The 22,632-nt window shown below is 40.0% G+C and overlaps 1 protein-coding gene across 1 annotated transcript in view; it reads right to left on the bottom strand.

Moving 5' to 3' along the window:
* Positions 1-21,352: 21,352 nt before the first annotated feature.
* The window catches only part of LOC100606653 (probable C-mannosyltransferase DPY19L1), a 48,927-nt gene continuing 47,647 nt past the window's right edge, over positions 21,353-22,632 (bottom strand). The window contains exon 10 of the mRNA XM_030795621.1: positions 21,353-21,517. Coding sequence (XP_030651481.1) covers positions 21,361-21,517 — 157 coding nt within the window. The 3' untranslated portion in view covers positions 21,353-21,360. The remainder of the gene's footprint in view (positions 21,518-22,632) is intronic.

The raw sequence follows: 22,632 nt of genomic DNA on the forward strand, positions 1-22,632 counted from the left end.
TTGCTGGCTTTGAAGATGGAGGACTGGAGCCACAAGCCAAGGAATATGGTGGCCTCTGGAAGCAAAGAAAGGCAGGGAATTGATTCTCCTCAGAACCTCCAGAAGGAATGCAGCCTGCTGATACCTTGATTTTAGCCTAGAGAGACCCATTTCAGACTCTGCCATCCAGAACCGTAAGATGATACATTTGTATTGTTTTAAGCCACTGTGTTTGTGGAACACCGTGACAGCACCAACAGGAAACCGATACACTCCCTCAACCTGGGTTTCTCAGCTTCAGCAATATTTCCATTTTTGTCTGGGAAATATTTTGTTGTGGGGCTATCCTGTGAATTGTAGGATATGGAGTAGGATTCCTCACCTCTACCCACTAAATATCAGTAGATTCCTCCTTCCCAAGTTGTAACAACCAAAAATGTCTCCAGACATTGCCCAGGAGGTGGGAGTGGGAGAGGAGGGATGAAAAAAAATCACCCCTGGCTCAGAACTGCTGCTCTAAACTCAGCATGGTTGTGCATTTACCACACACTTTCCTTCACCCACTTGGGATTCTGGTCACTGCTCTTTTATATATGGGTGCTTCTGGTTGAGGCCTTTGATGCTGGTTGAAAATTAAGTGCCTAGGGAGGTAACACACAAAGCTGTAATCAGCCTCAAAGTGAGTTTCCATCATTTCAACAAAGCTGGTTTGAAGGGAGAGAGAAAAAGGAAACCAAATGTGCTATTAAGTAAAGAAAAGGACATAGAACTGAGATCTAGAAATGTGCAAGATTTTCTCCTTTTTTTTTTTTTGCCCACTTTGTGCAATATTCTTCATACCATTTGTCTTATGTGTAAGTCCCAAGCTGGGCTCCATGCTGCAGTGTGCAATGAGGAAAACATGATTTCTACTCGAAAAGACTTCACTGTCTCTCAGGGGAGACTGGTACATAATTTTGTAAAACCTCAATAGAGATGGAAAGGGCTATAAATATGTCATAGTCACATATTCTGAATCAGGGATCCACAATCTGGCTCCAAGGTATGAGGAAGTATAACAATGGGGCCAAATATTTAAAATCAAGACTGTCTCAGAAAATGTGGCCATGCCACCTGTAAAAGGCATATGCAAATTGCTACAGAAGCTGCCCAGAACAGAGGACATGTGACTCAGGACTTGCATGGGAGGAGGAGGAGGAGGAGGAGGGAACCACAATTCTTGTGAGAGAAACGCGTGTACAAGGACACAGGACAGGAAAGCTCCATATGGCACACCATTTAGAATTAATCGTGATTTCAGATTGATGTGACCATTGGAAGATTTCAAGTATGCATCACTAAACTTGAAAAATAAGTAAAACAAAACAGGAATAATTTTTATTTAAAAATAACAGTATTGTATTTAAAAACAATAGTACAGGTCAAGAGATACTTCAAGAGTAGTACTGCCAAGGGTTTAATCTAGCATCCTCTTTCTTGCTAATCACACACCATGTAACCTTGCATAAGGTACTTCTCTGTGTGTTTCCACATCTATAAGATGGGAATAGTTGTGTCTACCCCAGGTTCATTGAAGGAGTCCTGCATACATGCAAAGCCCTTGGAAGAGTGTCTAGAATATAATAAGTGGTTGATACTTGTTCCTATTAATATGGAAAATATTACTGTTAATAGTGCTTAAATAGTTGATAGGCTGCAGTTAACCTGCAGGACTCCTTGGTACAGGGTGGGGTGTTTTCAATCCGACTAAGACACCAGCACACACTGGATGGGGAGAGCAGCTATGGCCTGGGAGCACTACCAGGGGAAAGGCAGTTGGTGGAGCACCTTGGAGGAAATTCAAGCCTCCTTGGCAATTAGGGAAGATTGATTGTGTGTTTACAGCCGTGATCACCCAGGTGCTCTGTGGTCTCAGACTTCCATGTCCCTGCACTTATCGCACAGGGGCCCTGCAACACGGCAGTCACTGAGGACTCAGTCTGCAGTTGAGATAGACCTTAGGGGGTGGTGAGGTTTGTGGTGAACCAAAGGTGCTGATGCCTTCGGAACGAGAATGTCACCCCTCAATTTTAGCCAGTTGTTGTCATGTCAGAATGTTAGCAAATCGTCTTGATTTTTCGAATATGAAAAGTAGGAATTCTGTGGAAAACTTCCCAGCTGAAAAATGCAAGAAAAATTAGCTCTTTGTTTACAAGCAAGTTGCAGCCTGCAGATCACAGTTGTGAACCCCCAGATGAGAGGCTCGTAACATAATCCTCTTGCCATGCCCTTTGATGTGCAAGCACCACTGGCAAGAAGTCTGGATACTTTTCTCATAAGATTCTAACCAGTCCCAGAGGAAAAAAACTATTTCTTACTTTTCTCTGGAAGAATGTATACGTTGATTAAAGGAGTGTTACTACGTTAAGACCACTTTTCTGTGACTTTTACTGCCTCAGTCTGCAGCTCACCGACCTGTTCAAGGCTAGGAGCTGGAAGTCATTTGCTGTCTCTTTTTCCTCGCCCTCACAGCCAATCCATGACCGAGTCTTAAGGGGAGGGACAGCATTAGGAGATATACCTAATGCTAAATGATGAGTTAATGGGTGCAGGAAATCAACATGGCACATGGATACATATGTAACAAACCTGCACATTGTGCACATGTACCCTAAAACCTAAAGTATAATAATAATTAAAAAAAAAAAAAAGAATGGATCACTTCAGTATCTCATAGATCTATCCTTCCCACTCACATGTCAGGCCATGCCATCCTCTTGCTGAAGCCCTAACTGATGCTTCCTAACAGGTTCTCATGTCTCTTCCTGACCAGGCCCTCTTACACACTCTGCAGAATTACCATCCACAGTGTACATTGGATGAGATTGTGTCACCACCATGCTTAGAACCACTCCTATCACTGATAGGTCAATATCTGAGCGCAATAGAACCACTCCTATCACTGACAGGTCAATATCTGATCCTTGGCACAACACACATGTCCAGGGAGTGGCCAGTAGTTAGTTGTGCCTGGAGTATTGAGAGCATCAGTGGCTGGGAACATCAGGCAAGATGTGATGTTTTAAAGAGTCTTGAATGCCATACTAAGGACTTGGAACTGCGTTGCATAGCCCATGGGGAGCTATGGAAGGTTTAAAGCAGAGAAGAACCTTGCCTTGTCTAAATTCTGTAAGTCTCAGCACTCTGCTTCCTTCATAGCACTTGTAATTATTTCATTGACTTGTTTATTTTTTCCATATTTTCCACTAAATGTCAAGCTATGAGCAGAAATAAATTATGTCTGTTTTGTTCACATTTACTTCTCAACTACCCTGTAAGTCCCTGGAACATAGTATGAATTCCATAAAAGGTAATTGAATACATGAGTAAATGAAGGATGCATGCAGGAATAGATGAGTAGAATCAACACAAAATTAACCATGGGTTTCATTCAACACATACCTCACCACTCCTGCCTGTATATAACATTCTTCTGAAATATATCAAAATAAAATGCAAATTATATTGAAGCTTGGATGCAACAGAATACAGCAACAATGACTGGACCTGAATGATGTACATCTTATTGAGTAGTGCACAGGGCAGAATAGACATTAGCAAGTAATTAGAGGCATAAGACCTTCACAAGTGCACATATGCCATAATTAATAGAAAAATCTGCTCATTTTTACTGGGGGCATAAATGCCAGGATTTGGTGTTCAACTCCACCTATAACATGTAAAATAAAGAGAGCTTACAGTCTTTATTAAGGTCTTCTTTCTTTGAATTCAAATAAATTATTTATTAATTCAGACATACACTGAAATGTTATTGGGTTCTTCTTTGAGTAGTGAGATTTTCTCAATTGTCCAAAATTTTAATAATAATCATGTATTACTTTAAAAATTAGAAAAACAATAAAGACTTAAGAAATGATTCTTGAGAATCAATTTATAATGCATTGTTTGAAGCCCTATAGTTATTTTTCAAATCATTTTAATAACATTTTGATACTTAGAACTAAAATTTTTAGAGTAGGTGGAAATTTTGCCAGATCATCTGATATAGCTCCCTGTTGTTTCACAGGTAAATTTTTGACTAGCCAGGGTCCCTCCCCCACTGCATGAGATTCTAATGAGACTGTCAATCATGGAGATAGGTGGGGAGTCGGGGAATTCAGAGAGGCTAGAGAACAAATTCCAAATTAAACTAAACTCTCAGAGTAACTGAAATATTTGTTTATCTGGAAACTAATTAATCCAGAAGTGTTCACATGACTCAAACAGGGATAATCAGACTATTCCTGTTGAGAAGAGGATTGTTCTCTTTATCTTGGCTCACAAGTCAACAGAAGATGTGTGTTTGGAACTGTCATTCAAACTTTGAGTGATAGATCTGCTTGGCCCAACTCCTTGGACTTCCCAGAAGAGTATTAAGCCAAAAAGTTGTGTGCGTGTGTGTGTGTGTGTGTGTGTGTGTTTGCTGAAGGTTTGAATTCATTTTCTGTCACATACATCAGAAGGAATTCTTAATAAATAAGCCCCCTTAACTAATGCCATCTGTCCCTTTTGTTAAGATCTCCAAACATGAGGACCCTACAATATTACTGGGTCTCTCAATTCAATGATTTTTGTTTTTATAATAAGTGGTAGCAAAAACAAAAGTATATTTAACTTAAACTTCCTGCTAAAATATAAAGTTAAGAACTTCTGTTTCCACCAGATACAGAGCAACAAGAACTGGATATATGTTGGATATATGTTCTTACTGAAATAACCAAGAAAAACAGACAAAGTATATAAAATAAATGTTTTCAAGTTACTAGATATTAGGCAACAAATAGAGTGATTCCTGAGATGACTAGCTAATGAGATGAGCCCTGTCATTGTCCCATAATACCTTTTTCAGAGAGTTCACAGGCTACAGCATCAGGAGGAAAAGCCTGAATAGAACTTGACAGATTCCTTGAAGTCAGGAAACATAGCTGAGAGTCTAGAAAGATGAAGAGAGGTGGAGTTTGCAAGACAGAGTACCAAAAAGGCGAGAACTGCACAGAGAGTGATCTGTGGAGGTTCCTTTTCAAGTATTCAGCAAAGCACAGATTAGCATATGTTTTTAAGGAAATGACCTGAGGCTGAGGGAATACCACTTGGAAGGATCAGAGAACAGTGTCCAGGGCACACACAGGATAGTGAATAGTGCCTGTTCTAACCAGCCAGACTGGAAAAAAACATAATTTGTGGTAGATTGGTGGAGTACTCAGGAAAGTCATGCCTCAGTGGTAGGGAATACATAGGCCTAGACTGAGCACTGCTCTGGAGCCACTTAAACAATGACAAAATCAAGACCCAAAAGGACCAAACTGTTTCAGAGCAACTTGACTGCTCCCAGAATAAAGTTCAAAGGTATTTATAGAGATATAAAAATAATCAGCACCAAGCAGGGTACAATTCACAATGTCTGACGTTTAATCAAAGGTTGTCAAATGTGCAATGCAAAGAAGCTAAAAAATATGACCCAGAATGAGAATAGTCAATCAATAGAAACTGACACTGATGATGGAGCAGGCAGGAAAGGACATTAACGTGTTTGTTGTAACTGTACTACAGTATGTCCACAAAGTTGAGTAGAGACACAGAAGATATTTTTAAAAGATCCAAATGAAATCTGAGGAAATGAAAACGATCATGTCTTAGATAAAAAATACTCTGGATGGCATCCACAACAGATTAGAAATTTCTGAAGTAAAGATTACCAAACTGAAAAGCACAGCAATAGAAACTATTCAAAGTGAAACAATGAAAGTAAAAAGAATCCCTCCTCTTGTTCCCCCCAAAATGAAAGAAGCATCAGTGAGCTGCAGGGCAATTATAAGAGCATAAAACCTATGCAGTTGGAGCTTCCAAGAGACAACGGAGAGAGAGGTGTGGACAGAAAACATATTTTAAGAACTAATAATTGAAAATTTTCCAAATTTGATGAAAACTGTATATCTATGGATCAAAGAAGCTCAGTGAAACATCAAGAAAACTATACCAAGACACATATGATCAGATTGTTTAAAACCAGTGAAAAGGGGCAAATCCTGAAAGCATCCAGAGAATAACAATGTATTACACGCAGAGAAAGAAAGAAGAGAATTACAGCAGATTTCTCCTTGAAAACAGTGAAAGTAGAAGGACAGTGGAGAAACATCTTTAAAGCACTGAGAAAAAACTGTAAACCTAGAGTTTATGCCCAGTAAAAATATATCCCAAAGGAAGGGCAAGATAAAGACATTTTCAGTCATACGATAGCTGAAAGACGTCATCACCACTAGACACGCACTCTAGGAAATGTTAAAGGAAGTCCTTCAGGCAGAATGAAAATGATACCAAATGGAAACCTGTATTCACACATAGGAATGAAGAGCACTGGGAATGGTAATAACGTGAACTAATATGGACATTTTTTTCTTACTATTAAATATTTAAATTTTAAGTCCCTCTTTCTCACCTGGTCCTCCATGATCTCCAATTCTTCATTAAAGTCCTTTATATAAATGGAGATCAATCCAACGCCTTTTACTCATCTTTCCTTTTAATTTAACATCCTTTTACTATTGATTTTTCTCTTCTCACGGGACTCACTTTCTGCATCTTCAAGACTTGTGCTGTTCCTCTTTCCACCTGCTTTAGCTTCTCCCCACCTTCCTGAACTGTATAGCCAGATGTCCAAAACAAGCATCATTTGTGTCAATAAGGATACAGTGGCTTGGATACCATCTTTTCCATTAGAATCTTTTTAGTTGCTTATGAAAACTTGCATGTTAACTTTGTTCTGGAAAGTCAGGGTGTATATTAGCACATTAAAGTTTCTGAGAAAGTCATTACCAAACTATTCTATGTTATAGATCCCAGGATTTTCCCAACATATTATCTACAAGATCCTTGGAACACAATTTGAAAATTATTAATCCCATCCTATGTCCTCGCTTTATAAGAGAGAAAACTTAAGCCCAGAGAAGTAAGAAACTTGTCCAAGATCACACAGGATGTTAGTGTCAGAGCAGCAGGTAATACTGAAGTCTCTAGAATAAGACTACTCTTCTTTCCTCAGCAGTCACCCAGAAATCTTGGTATTCTTGACATTTTCATTAGGAATTTTCTCTCTCTCTAAATCAAGCTCACAGCCTACAACTTTGCCTTTCACTATCAAGTTTGATTGTTTCTTCCTAGCGTAAAATTCTACAACTCTGTGAATTAGTGGATGCCTGGGCATTTGGACAGGAATCCAATCGGGTCCTCAGGCTCTGCAGCTAGCTCATTGTGAAAATGCCATCTGAAAAGACAATGCTGTGCCTTCTCAGAGGCGGCAGTTCTACTTGGAATTGGCAGCTATTTCTCTGTCATCACTTAGTCACTTCTCTGCTCCAGCTCTGAAGACAGCCCTGGCTCTGCTGGGAGTGACAGACGCTGCACTGAGCAGAGCCCCCGGCTACCCCACCCAGCCAGGCCCACTTTAAGCAAAGGCTGAGTGAAAGGGGCAGATGTGGGTCCCAGACTGTTTTGACAGAAGATTCACTTTCTCCCCTCTCCCCTCCAAAAGACTATTTCATCTCCATATGTGTGGGTGAATTATTTCTATTCTCAATGAAAAGCAAAGAGGAACAGTAAGAAATGATTCCGGATGGCACCTGGGAGGAAATGCACAAAAAGAAAACCTCAGGGGTTTCCGGCATTAAAAATGGTTAGTAATCAGACCCACCCAGCCCACAGATTTGCTCACTTGTGCCTGGCTTTGGGATTAAGGAAAGGGAAGGGGGTGAGGAAATGTTATTTTCTGAAGCTGCCTGCTATTTAAGCTTGATGGTCAGTGAATCAATCTTTAAAAAGAGTTCTGATTTTCTGGCTGGGAAAAACAACTGAATTGACACATTTGATTATGAACAGGAAGCCTCCTAGGAACAGATAACCTAGATAAGAAAGTAAGACAAAAAGGAAATAAATTGTCCTGCATAATGCAGAGGAATCTAGGATTTGGCCAGAAGTGGCTTCCAAGTGACTGGAAGTGGGGGTGGGGTCTCTTGAGCAGTGGAGAAATGAAAGCAATGGGGAGCAAGAGACAGTGCACCACAGAAGGGCAGTGGGCAGGGGCCGGGGAAGAAGCATAGTAAGCAAGAAATTCCTTGTGGCAGAAATGACAACATGATGGCAGTAACTGTGACCCAGTGCTTCCAGTTGTCCCAAACCTCAGTGCAAGTCTGTGACATACTGCGTCTTCAGTTGGCAGTGTTTGGAGGGCTTAAAGGAAAACAGGCTGCCTGCAGTGCAGGGTGAGGAGGAAAGAACAGCCATAGGAAAGATGCTGCTGCTGTGATCAAAGGCCAGCAAGAGCGAGCCGTGCACCTGTGTCAGGATCCCCTGCTGTTTTTATTGTTATATTAAATGGAAGATTAAGCACTGAGAGCTGGCAGTAACTTGGTAAGAAAAATAAGATCTCATTTAAACCTCACACCTGGGCCAGACAGAATCATGAGGCTATTTTACAGACACAGAAACAGAACTTGAGAAAGTGAATTCATCAACTAAGATCACTCGGCCTTTGCCTCTAGAGCATGGCAAAGCCAGGCTGCCTACCCTGCTCCGACCCACTCCAAGACACGTGATCTTAACCAGTCTGCTTTTGATAAAACTTGTATGTCCTTGAACTTAACTGTGGATCTCCTTGATGGTAGGGAGTGTGACTTACTCATTCTATAATGCCTGGTGCCTGACATGCAGCAGGTGCTCAATCTGCATATGTTAAATTGGAACACAGATGTGAAATTAAGTTCTACTAGTTCTGTCATGAAGAATATTCCCCAGCTAGCTCAAAAGTTATTAATTTGCCTGAGGTCATATAGCAAGAATGTGATGCTCTATCATGTGACCTCTGTCAGCCCTAAGTAAACTCTCACTGAGGACCTACTATGTGCAGGGTAGAGCTAGTCAAGCAGATAAATAAAGAGGGGACTAGAAGTGAGGCATTGCAGGCACTAGGGGAGCACAGAGGAGGATTCCCAACTGAGTGGAAGAGGGGGTAAGGACTAGTTACTGGGCAGGTAACACCTGTCACCTGACCAATGAATGAGAGATGCCAAGTGCCAAGTCTTCAGTGAAGGCAAAGGCTGAAGCAGGGAGGCATGGGAGGGAACAATGGCTTCTTTCTCCAGCTAATGTGGGTCAGTTCTTAGAATTTCCAGCACAGACTTCCATCTCAATTGGTCCCAGGCCTCCCTGCCTGAACTTGAGTCTCAGGAGCTGTCCACCCTTACTCTATCAAATATAATCAATTCAAGGGTCCTCAGCTCTTGCAAAATTTAAACAGCCTGACTCTTTACAGCTACACTGTCCAATATGGTAGCCACTAGCCACATGTGGCTATTAAACTTAAATTTAAATTAATGGAATTTAAATAAAATTAAAAGTATTTCTAGATCACACTAGCCACATTTCAAGGGTTTGATAAGCACTTGTGGCTTGTGCCCACCTTACTGACAGCACAGTTGTTAGAACGCTGCCATTGTTGCAGAAAGGTCTATTGGACTCTGCTGCCCTAGGGCCTCTTTGCCTTCCCAGGCCTGGAACTCTGGCCTGGAAGTAAACAGCATTTCCTCTCTGGCCAGTTTCCCATTCTTCCCTGATTTTTAGTCTCCCCTGGTTCCCAGTCTGAGGAGTTTGAGTCTGGGCTGCTCTCTTCTGAGTGTTTCAGCCCTGCTGCCCTGCTCACCTCTTGACCCTCATAGGTGACGTCAGGCTGCCACACGTTTTTCCAAACTCTTCTCCCAGCCCATATTCCTCAGCAAGCTGTTCAGCTGAGTACTGTCTTGTTGTTCCCCAGCCAAGCAGTCTAAATGGCAGTTCTTCAAATGAAACCTAGATTTTCTCTCCCCAAGAGATGAAAGCTCCACCAGAGGGTTTGAGACATGCTTCTGCCCCTTATGGGGTGATTCAAATAACTTTGGGCAAATCACTGAACCCTTCAGCAAAGCACAGAAATACATCAGAAGGAAATGATGAAGTTTCCATAATCCTACAAAGTTCCTCTCATGGTCCTTGCTCTACATTCTCTTCCTGTGAGATGGTCGTCAGAAATCCTCCTGGCTTCTCCAGTGAAGGCATGCCACATCTTACTGAAGGTTCTACTTGTCAACCCTTTCCTTTCACATCACTCCTCTTCCCTGCCTTAACATGCCTTCCGGTCTGACTCGAGTGGAGGCCTTGCCTTGCCCAGAAGTCATCCTGGGTGAGATGGTGCTCCTGACTTGTGGAGAGCTGAGTGACAGTTCTTGGCCAGGACAGAGGCTGCTCCTGTGCCATTGGCTCAGCTGTCTTTTTGCTGTCTGTTTGCTGCTTCAGAACGCAGTGTGTCCAGAGTCCTGACATCACTCCCTAACATTAGACCCACATCAAAGTGGATGTCTATTAAGAAGAACGCTGTGCCTTCTCCCTCCAGCCTCCTTAAGGGGAGACTTTCCACAAAGATGTTGACAATAATGGTGTCTATGTATAGGATCCCTTTGATGTGAGTGCTGGGCTTTGCATTGGGTTTCTTGTCACTGCCTCTCACAACAACCCTGCAAGCTCAGTAGTATTGATTCCATGCTTTCCGATGAGGAAACAGGTTCACAGAAGTGCAGGATTTCAGATAGTAAATGGCCAAGCTAGAATTAGAAGCTGGGTGAACCTGGCTCATGACTTTGACCTTTCTATTGGCCCAGCCTCTCTCTACTGCTGATTGAGAGGGGCTTAGTGTGTTGTGCTTTCAGGGGAATTTGCTTTCTTTTTCAGAAAGTACTGGAAATGAGTCTTAAAGACTGTCTTTCTAATGATGGGTTTTATAGACACCTGGATAGGCAAGGGAGTCATATTTTGGGGCAGCAATCTGCTTGGTATCCTTCGGCCAACCTCCCAATGACCTTGTGTGGGCATCAGAGAGCCCCAGCCTCCCACACCTCTGCTTAGGGCCAAGCAAAAGGTCCTGAGTCAGAGCTGAGAGATGGTGTCACATAGTGCCCCCGAAAGTAGGAATGCCCTCCAATCCTTTTCCATGCAGGTGAGATCCCAAAGTCAGGGCAAAATAAGGGGCAAGGAGAGGCGGGGTAAAGGGAGAAATCAATAAAGGAGTCTGTTTTTCTTAAAAAAAAAAAAAAAATAAAGTCCTTCGCACAACATGATAAAGCCTCCTGGCTTCAGGAAATTGATTCTGGCAGAAATCTTGGTTCAGCTTGATTCTTTTGGTTCCCATAGGCATCTTTGGATGATAATAAAAGCTCTGTGTCTGGAGCAAACATACAGCCACAACAATTATGTGCAAAGTGAATGTCTAGTAATCTGGAACCAGAAATAAATTCAGCATGAGTATCAAAAGCAAAAGTCAAGGGGCATAAAGACACTTAATTAGAAACACCTATATGCCCTCCTGTGTGTAAGCATACCCAGAGAAGTCCTGGGCTCTTTATCTGTCATTGGAATACGGTGCTTTCCTGCCTGGGTGTGTGTTCGGCTGATGACGCCATACCATTTCAGCCTCCTCCCCGTCTGCTGCTATCATGGGTAGGATGTAAAGAACCAGGATTCATTACATTTGGACTGTAAACTTTTGCATACAGTACTTCAATGCAAATGTCTTAACAGCCATATGAGATGCTCATTATTTCTTGTACACATTTCATTCAGGAGGCAATGTGATTTTAAGAACGTAATTGACTTGTGCTGGTTCACACAGCTAAGTGTCAGAGCAGATTCAGTATATCCCCAAGCCCATGGTGAATGCGGTGTCTTGGTTAGGACCCAGGGACCAATTTTTAAATTTCAGCTTTACTACTAAATATTAGTGTGAGCTTGGGAAAATCTCTTCCCCTCCCAGAACCTCGGTTTCTTCATTTGTAAAAAAGAAGATATTGGCTTCAATTTTGTCGGCAAACACTTTCTTCTAATACTCTGTGGTTTTATTATCCTACGTAGCCACTGCTGGCCTCATAAATAAGACACTATAAACGAACTCACAGCACATGTATTCTTCTGCAAATTATATACACATATTTTTGCTTAACAACATCTTCCTGAGTCATCCATGTTGTTGCCTATCGCTATTTTACCATTTTACATATTCGATAGGATCATACTGGATGATTATACTCAATGTCTTTATCCTTTCTACTATTTACTCCAGACACACATTCAAGTGATTTCTGGGTTTTCTGCTTTTTTGAACAATGCAGCTGTGAATATTTTAAACATGTCTCCTGGTGCATACATGTAGGAATTTTTCTGGGGTATGTATCTAAGGAGTGGAGATGCTGGGTTGTATTTATTAGGTGATGCCATTTATTTCCAAAGTAGTTACCCTCCACTGGGCGTAAAGGAGAGTTCATGATGTTCCACGTTTCTCAATACTTAAAAAGTTTGCCAATGTTATAAGTTATAAATATTGTTGCATTTTGCATTTCCCTAATTATGAATAGGCTGGGGTTTTTTTAATGTTTATGAGCTGTTTGTATTTTTTTTTTTTGGTGAAATGTCCATGTCTTTGGAGTTTTTCTAAAGGATTCTTTGCATTTTCTTACTGTTTGCAGTTCTCTGTTCTCTAATCTTTTGTCAGGTACTCAAGTTGCAAATATCTTGAACACATTATGGCTTACCTCATTCTCTTTTTGATATCTTGTAGTGAACAGAAGTTATTAACCATAATGGTGAATTTATTGATCTTTTACAGGTAGAGTTTTTTTGGGTCTCAGAAAGTCCTTCTTTAAGGAAATTTCCTTGAGAAGGTAAAGATATTATCCTACATTGTCTTCTAAGTTTTACAATATTGCTTTTCATGTTTAGATATTTGATTCATCTGGGGAGTTTTATTTTTGTGTATAATGTGAAGTAGGGACTCAATACCATTGTTTTTGATATGGATAATCAATTATCACAGCCTCATTTATTAAATGTATGCACACTTGCTCCCAAGCCATCTATTCTGCTCTATTAGTCAATTTTTAAAATATTCCTGTGCCAATACTTCTACAGCTCTTGTAATAAATCTTGACATCTTATAGGAAAAATGCCCTTATCTTATGTTCTTCTGACTCATCTTGATTATTCTTTACCTATAAAAATTTTACATTGTTTGTCGGGCTTCATAAAACGTCTTACTGAAATTTTGATTAAAACTTTAGATAAATTTGAGAACTGATACTTTTATATCTTGTTAAATTTATTACTAGGTTCTTGTTTACCTTTTTATTAATGATTGCAATAGACACGCAATTTTCCTTTGTTGCATTGACCCTACTGTGCTCTTGGTATTAATATTGCAGTCACCTAAAGAACTGAGTTTATTTGCTATTTTGTGTAAGACTGGAATAATCCGTATCTTGAACGTTCAGTAGGAATAGCTTATAACATTGGATATGTTGTTTTCTTCAAGGGAAGATTTTAAAAAGTTGTGAATCCAACTTCTTTCTGGGGGATGACTGTTATTTCTATTTCTTCTTGGATCAGCTCTGTTTTTTCTAGAAATTTAGACATTTTATCAAAGTGTCCAAATTTATTGATAAAGTTTGTTTATAAGATCCCCATTACCTGTTTACTCTCTGCAGCTTCTGTAATTTGCCATTCCTTATCTTTTACACCTTCTCTCTTATCTCCTGATTAAGGTTTCAAATAACCAACTGATATGATTTGGCTGTGTCCCCACCCAAATCTCATCTTGAATTCCCACATGTTGTGAGAGGGACCCTGGTGGGCAGTAATTGAGTCATGGAGGCAGGTCTTTCCCATGCTGTTCTTGTGATAGTGAATAAGTCTCATGAGATCTGATGGTTTTATAAGGTGAAGTTTCCCTGCACAAGCTCTCTGTCTGCTGACATCCATGTAAGATGTGACTTGTTCTTCCTTGCCTTCAGTCATGATTGTGAGGCCTCCCCAGCCATGTGGAACTTAAGTCCGTTATACCTCTTTTGTAAATTGCGCAGTCTCAAGTATGTCTTTATCAGCAATGTGAAAAAGGACTAATACATCAACTTTGACTCTGTTGACCTATTTGTTTTCTGTTTCATCAATTTCTGCTCATTATTCCCTTCAAATTGGGTTGGGGGAACTATTCTGTTATTTATATTCCTGATACAGACATTTATTGATTTTTGGCTTAATGAATGCATTTTAGACTAAAGGCCAAAAAAAAAATCTCTAGAACTGCTTTAGTCATAATCCACATGCAATTTATAGCATATAATTTTTCTATTTTTCTCAAATTTTCATCATAAATTATGAATTAATATTTAAAACTGTTTCATTTGTGCTGATTTCCAACTAAAGGATTTTCAATCCTTAAGATTGTTTTTTCCCCCCCAAAGAATTGCCATTTGGCTCCAGGTATGACCAATTCTTTCCTTTAACAAATATTGGGCACCCACTTGTGTCAGGTACTGTTCTAGATGCTTAGGTTACATCTGTAAACAAAATAGGCCAAAAAGTCATGCTTTCTTGGAGCTCATGTTCAAGTTTTTTTGTTTTTTTTGGAGGCAGGGATCTCACTCTGTCGCCCAGGCCAGAGTGCAGTGGTACAATCACAGCTCACTGCAGCCTCAACCTCCTGGGCTCAAGTGATCCTCTCACCTCAACTTCCCAAGTAGCTGGGAATACAGGCACATACCACCCTGGCTAATTTTTTGTAGAGACAGGGTTTTGTCATGTTGCCCCGGTTGGTGTCAAACTCCTGGGCTCAAGAGATCTGCCTGCGTCTGCCTCCCAAAGTGCTAAGATTAGAGGCATGAGCCACTGTGCCTGGTCAGGAGCTCATGTTCTACTGTCAATTCTTGGAAATGTACCATATACCAATAATAACACACCAGTCCCTTCCCATCCTTTGGGAAATCCCTCTTCCCAGACTTTTAATCAAATTACCAGAGTTCCTTGCCCTGTGTTTAGCAGCAAATGTGTCTATGGCTGGTCACCATAGTATCCTGAGCCACACACTGAAATCAGGTCAATGAGTCCCGCCCCTCCAATAAGTTCATACGGTCACTAGCCATGTCTTAAAGTACCTACCAAGGCTATGCTATGAGGTTAATTATTGTTTAGCTGTTTGACAAGGATATTTTCCCCTATGATATTTATCTCATCTGATGATGTCCTGCATTTCCTTGTTATTTCTTCTCCATGGCTGGAAAACATAAACTGTCTTTTAGTCCTAAAAATAACTTTTATTGCCATCTGGAATTTACTGCATTGTTGAATAAAGTATGGTTTATTTCAAAACATCATTAAGCAGTACTACTTTCCAGGAACTGTGCTAGGAGGCACTGTGGATTCAGAATGGAGTAACACATGTTCTTTTTATGAAGAACACAATAGAGTGGGGGAAAAGTCATGCTGATAAATGTGTGCATGGGGGTTATGGGCACATGGACAGTGGGAGGCAATGCACTCAACCAAATGGCAGGCAGTCAGGAAAGGCTTCACAGAGGAGGTGACATTTGAGTTGCATCTGAAATACATACTAAGAAAAGCATATTCCAGGAGGGGCAAAAAGCATCTGCAGAGAAGACACATGATTCTTCACACATTAAATTTTCAAAGTGATTTTTATTTTTTCTTTTTGCTGCTATATTCCCATTTCTTCTTGACACTCTAATCAGGATTTACAAATACACGGCACCTGCACTGCCACTCTCCCCTTTCTCCCTGCCATTGGCAGCATCCATAACTGAAGACAGAATTCTTTCCTGAAGAGTCTACTCAACACTAGGTGCCATGATTAGAAATAATGTAGAAATTAATAATCACCATTAATAAAGTGTACATGACAGACACTTGCTTGCCACTCCTACTTTGACTGGGTGGAGACGTGGAAATCTTGTTATTCAGAGGTGAAGTAGGGAGGGCAAGTTCTAAAATGTTAGCCCTAGGGCACTAGAATCACTGGGGATTAAAAAAAATTCTAAATCTCAGGCCACACATCTCTAGGGGTGGGAAAAAGGCTTCAGGATTTTTTTGAAGCTCCCCAAGTAATTCTAATGTGCAGAGAAGTTTGAGAATTACTGCCATAGAAGTCTGTTCAAAAAGGTCAAATTTGTTACCTATGTAAAGGGCTCGAGGGATTACCAAATTGTACTCTTCTGGGAAGAGAATTTTCCAGAGCAAGAGGGAGGCCTCTGAATCTGAAGTCTGGTCACTAAGCGGATACCAGAGTGAAGACTTGAGGAGCCTGGCCAAAGAGCAGGATATCAGCAGCAGGGGGCAGAGCCAGAGGTGGCCTGCAGGCATCTTTCTTTCCCAGTTTTCATGACATGATGCCAACTCTACTTAGCAATGGCCATTTTTTATTTTCATTTCTATTTTTTCAGAAATGCATAAGGACTAAGGGTGTCAGAGTAATCAGCATAACAACCAAACGAGCTGAAGTCTGCAAAATTCAACTCCCCCCGCCAAGATATTAAATTTGCCTACAGGAAAAAAGCCCACCAGGTACTTAAAAAAATCAATGAAATGATATTATGCTGCATTAAAAAGAACATGCCTATGAAACAGAATACCATGTAGTGCTACCATTTATTTGAAAGTCATTTTGACGACACTGTGCATACTTATTTAGAGTTTTGGGTTAAAGATAATTGAGAATAGAAAACTATAGAAAACATTGCTTTGAAAGTGGATCCAGTATCAACGTTATCCTAATCTCTTTGGAAAAAAAGAAAACTATCTCTTAATTACACTACAATCAAATCGAGTCTTCAACTCTTATATATTCATTCAGAATTTTAAAATCTCTCTCACAGGAGGAAATGTAAAAGGAAAGTTTTCAAGACCTTTTTGTACCTTAATATCCTTTTCAACTTCTAATGTAAAATGTATTTGTTCTGATACAATGCTGTGAAATAAAGACCAATTCAGGAACGTAATGAAGTTTAAAAGTAGCTCCTCTTTTTCTGCACTGAGAACAATTTTATTGATTCAAATTAGAAACTTCTAGTTGGGGGCAGGAGAAAAAGGAGAAAGAAGAAAGAAGCAAGCAATCTGTGACCTAGCGCTGATTATTGGCTGACCTCTAATAAAGGAAGAAGATTCGGATTTCTGGTGCCAAAACAAAAGTAATAAAGTGGAAAATGAATTTTTGCAATCCCCACACATCATTGAATTTATCTATTGTCTTCTAGACAAAGTAATCCTACAAAAGGAAGTTCTATTTCAAGGATTGAAAATCCTTTACCATCTCTGAACTGAAAAGAAACAAGGGGCAGTTTGCAGCTTCAAAATATGTAAATAATCTATAATTCATATCAGTGTTCCGATTAAAAATTACCTAATCTGTTCTTTGCTCCTTGCAAGTTTCATTGAAACAGTGCCCCCTAACAGGCAAAGAAGGTACGTGGTAAAATTCAGCTCCTGGTAGAGTGTCCATCAACCAGCTCTGGTGGGATTGCTGCGAGGAATGGATCGCCCCCTAGAGGCCAGTCATCCAGCCAGTCTGTTCCCACCGATCAGAGCAGAGGCTCTCAAGTATGGTCCCTGGACGAACAGCCTCAACACCACCTGATAACTGTTAAGAAATCCAAGTTCTGGGGCCCCACCATAGGCCAACTGAAACAGAAACCTCTGTGGTGGGGCCCAGCAATCTACAGGCCTTCCAGGTGATGCTGATGCCTGCTAATTAAAAGAGGAGCTACTTTTAAACTGTATTAGAACACCTCATTCCCCAAAGATGTCAGAATCAAGGTGTCATTGTGTTAAGAAAGTAATTATACAGGAATGAAGAGAGCTGAAATGTCTTTCCTACATAGAGAAAGAACCAAGAAGTTGATGTTTGTATCAAGTAAAAACATCGAGCTACAATTTAGAAAATGTTGATACCAGCGTATTTTTTAAATACATTAAAGCAGGTTTTAGCAACTCTTTAATTATTCCCAATATATAGTTTGAATGAATTATTGTGTCCCTTGATGAAAAGGATAAAGGAATGTAAGTGACTCTACCATAAATACAGGAAAAGTTTGGATAATCTCAGTACCTACCACTACCAACAACAAGACCAAAGAGTCTACCCCCACTGTTATGATCCCTCCCTCTCTTCTCAGAACTGCTATCTGACTCAAACCAGTTCATGGCTATCTGACTACAAAATGAGGCCGAACTTGATCACGATCAAGGTGGCAATGAAAATAACAATCAAGAAAAATACTTCCCTCATTTTTCATGATTTTTTTTATTTAACATATATAGTACATGTAAACAACTGGCATAAAATTCATAAAAATACAATACTCCTATGCGGTATCACTTTATTCCTGATACATACTTTCATTTTCTCATTAATATCACTGCCTATTTTAACACTATACCTTTTTTGCTAAGCATTTTTAGAGGCTTATCTTTTTAAAGAAATACGGCCCCAACTTTGTTTTCTAAAATATCATAGCAATAGCTATTTTGATCGCCTCTTTGCCCATCCTTACTTTCCTCACACTAAAGCAAAAATATTTTTAAATGCTAAAAATATGCAAAACACTGAGCTTTAATACTGTTTTGTCATGCCTATGGAACCTGCTATCACTCTGCATTGCCATCAAAGGTGCGGATGCTCCACAATGCTGGTGCTGTGAGCAGGGACCTTCAGGTCTCTGCTCCGAACTGGCTCCCCTAATATATAGCCATATTTTGCTGGGGGTTACATTCATAAACACTGCTACAAAAGGATCCTTCTGGAAAAAGCTAATTTATACTACTTTTAATGGTTCCCAGCAAATGAATAAGTTATAATAGTATTTTTAATGCTTTTTTCCTATACAGAATTTAGACTTATTACATGTGAACTTATTTGGAAGGAAATTACTGGGGGTGAGAAAAATACAAAATAAATATACAAGTATAATTTTTAAAAATTGTAACTGCTGGATGTACACAATCAGCCACACTCAGGCGAGAAACAATCACAGATAAGCAGAACGCACCTCCCTCTCCCTGTCCATGTCAACTCCCATCCTCGGCCTCAAGTGTCCACTGCCCATTTTCCTGGACTGTTGTGCATCATCGCTCAAATGTTGTTTTTAATCCACAAATCATGGGCTGCTTCCCATTTTCTAAAACTAGCAAAAGCCTAAGAAATAAAAACAGTCAACCAGCAAATGAGAAACAGTGGCCACAAATCTGAAGAACACTGCCAGAGTCCCTCTCCTGAGCTGCCTCTAGGGAAGGAGCATCCCTGGGAGCTTCAGCTCTGGGCGCTGGGGCAGGGCTGGGGGCGGTGCTTCTCTGAGGGCACACTCCTCAACCTTTGCAGCTGACTCATGTCACCAAGCTGCTGCTTCCCCGGGACCAGGCCTGCCCTTGGGCTCTGGTAAGAAGGTAGAAAGGGAACAGTGGCTTCCAGGAGTGGGCACCAGAAACCATGCCTGAGGACTAAGGTCTCAAGGACAATCCACAATGAGGTTCATCTGCCTGTGGTTAAGAAAGAGAAGCAGTATAATTAAATGTGTAGTCAGTCAGCCATAGTCACGGTTTGCTTAGATTTTAAAGACACATGCACATGTATGTTTATTGCAGAACTATTCACAATAGCAAAGACTTGGAACCAACCCAAATGTCCAACAACGATAGACTGGATTAAGAAAATGTGGTACATATACACCATGGAATACTATGCAGCCATAAAAAAATGATGAGTTCATGTCCTTTGTAGGGACATGGATGAAACTGGAAATCATCATTCTCAGTAAACTATTTCAAGGACAAAAAACCAAACACCGCATGTTCTCACTCATAGGTGGGAATTGAACAATGAGAACACATGGACACAGGAAGGGGAACATCGCACTCCAGGGACTATTGTGGGATTGAGGGAGGGGGAGGGACAGCATTAGGAGATATACCTAATGCTAAATGACGAGTTAATGGGTGCAGCAAACCAACATGGCACATGGATACATATGTAACAAACCTGCACATTGTGCACATGTACCATAAAACTTAAAGTATAATAATAAAAAAAAAAAGTAGGCTTGTGTGCCAGTTGAAAATAAATAAATAAATAAATAAATGAATAATAAAACTCTAAAACCTTTTCTCAGAGCTATGAGGTTTCATCGTTTTGAAGAATCTCATTTCACACAAATTAACTTCTAAGAAACAAAAATTCATACCAGGAATTCAAAGAAGGTGTAGAAATTTTTCAAAATAAAAATAAATAGGAAGAAAAAAACTAAAGAGGAAGACGAAATACACTCATTCCTCATACTGAAATGATGATTTTTAGAACCAAAATTATAACATAACGCTTAAGGCTTTGTCTTATTAAAGACAGGCAATCTTAAAAGTAAAATATAAAAACTTCATTTATTGTTATTCTTTACGTTTTTGACAGGAAAATTAGTAATGTTTTACTGTATCTTAAGAGTAAAAGAAAAATTACCATGTACTACAGTCTACCGTTCCACTATAAGTGATGTCTACTCAAATATACATTCGTTTTTAGATGCACTATATTTGGGGTTGTTCAAAATAGTTTTTCTTAAAACTATAATTAAACATGAAAAAATTTTAAAGTGGTTTAAAGGTATTAAAATGTAAACATTTGAATAATGCTAAAAAATGAGAAAAATGCACTTACCATTAATTTTTTTAAAACCAAGAATAAGTATTTGATAAGCAACTAAATGAGTAAACAGTACTTATTTGACAGAAAATGTGGGGAGGAGGAGAAGAGAGAGAGGGAGAGAGAGAGAAAGAGACATGATAATGCCACATGGCTGGAAGTTAAGGGAATTTCCTAACCAGAAGGCCCAAGAGTTTGGATTAATAATGGGCAGGAAAAGCTTCATTAACAAGAGAACAGAGAACAAAAAGAGCACAAGGAAGTAAAACAGACAGACAGTTCTACATAGCAAACACTCCATGTCTGCCCCATCTACTGTAACTCAAGCTGATGACAGGGGCTGACATGACCGAAGAACTTACAATCATCACTGAAATGTCCAAAAGACAAGAGCAAGAGGCAGAAAAAAAAAAAGCAAGGGGCATTAATAGTTCTTACACTATAAAATCAGCCCCTACATTGTCAGAATTGTCCTGTATTTTCATGTCATCCTTGTCACAACCCATTGTGTTTTCTTTATACAGGTAACTTTGCTCACTTTAGCACAAATACTGAAGTCAAGTCCAAGCATATACTCATTTGCATAGCAAATTTTAAAGGGGGCATTGAAATAGTAACCAATTGATAAAGGTATGAGTCATTTTTATAATTAGAATGACATTCAAATTGACCAAATAAAATGTTTTCTATTTGCAAACAGTTACCTATTAAAGTTTTTGGGATATGAATAACACATGACTTAGCAAAACATTAAAACCATTACTGATGTAGTTCTCCGTAGGCAGTGGTTCATGTAGCAGTCATTCTTTTACAACTTCCAGGACTTTGTAAACACTGTTCTGGAATACAGTGGTGAAGTGAGGTTTGGAATCCTTCACCAAGAGGTTACATAAGGGAGTTTTCCCAGCATTGACAGGATCTTCTACATCCCAAATTTCAGGCATACTGCAACCAGGCCTAGAAAAATGAATGTCCATGTTAAAAATCAATGTGCATTATATAACTGCAGAGAAAGCAGAGCACTCCTTATATTCCTGACCTCATTTCCTTTTTTCCACTTAAATTACTTCAGTTTTTAAACAATCCTGTCATCTAGCTTTCATGCGCGTCCATGTGAAGAGACCACCAAACAGGCTTTGTGTGAGCAATAAAGCTTTTATTCACCTGGGTGCAGGCAGGCTGAGTCCAAAAAGACAGTCAGCGAAGGGAGATGGGGTGGGGCTGTTTTATACGGTTTGGGTAGGTAAAAGAAAAAGGGGGGTTGTTCTCTGGTGGGCAGGAGTGGAGGTCACAAGGTACTCAGTGGGGGAGCTTTTGGGCCAGGATGAGCCAGGAGGAGGAATTTCACAAGACAATGTCATCAATTAAGGCAGGAACAGGCCATTTTCACTTCTTTTGTGGTGGAATGTCATCAGTTAAGGCAGGAACCCGCCATCTGGATGTGTACATGCAGGTCACAGGGGATATGATGGCTTAGCTTGGTCTCAGAGGCCTGACATTCCTGTCTTCTTATATTAATAAGAAAAATAAAACACAAAATAGTGGTAAAGTGTTGGGATGGTGAAAATTTTTGGGGGTGGTATGGAGAGATAATGGGTGATATTTCTCAGGGCTGCTTTGAGTGGGATTAGAGGCGGTGTGTCAACCTAGAGTGGGAAAGATTAAGCTGAAGGAAGATTTTGTGGTAAAGGATAATATTGTGGGGTTGTTAGAAGAAACATTTGTCATTGAGAATTATTGGTGATGGCCTGGACACAGTTTTGTATGAATTGAAAAACTAAACGGAGTAAGAGAAGGAGAAAAACAGGTATTAAAAGACTAAGAATTGGGAGGACCTAGGACATCTAATTAGAGAGTGCCTAAGGAGGTTCAGCATAGCCTTGCCAGCAAAGATTATTTATTTACTTAAGAGTTAAGAGTGGCGGTTTGGGGATAGCACCAGGAGATATCAGCTGTGATGGCTTGGAGAAACAGTGTAAACTGGCAGTGTAAACAAGAGCAGGGCATGTATGAGTAGTTGAGGACAGTGAATAGGAGTATGACTAGACAGAAGATAGTAGGGATGACAAGTT

This window comes from Nomascus leucogenys, chromosome 17, assembly GCF_006542625.1.
Source record: "Nomascus leucogenys isolate Asia chromosome 17, Asia_NLE_v1, whole genome shotgun sequence".
Taxonomy (NCBI): domain Eukaryota; kingdom Metazoa; phylum Chordata; class Mammalia; order Primates; family Hylobatidae; genus Nomascus; species Nomascus leucogenys.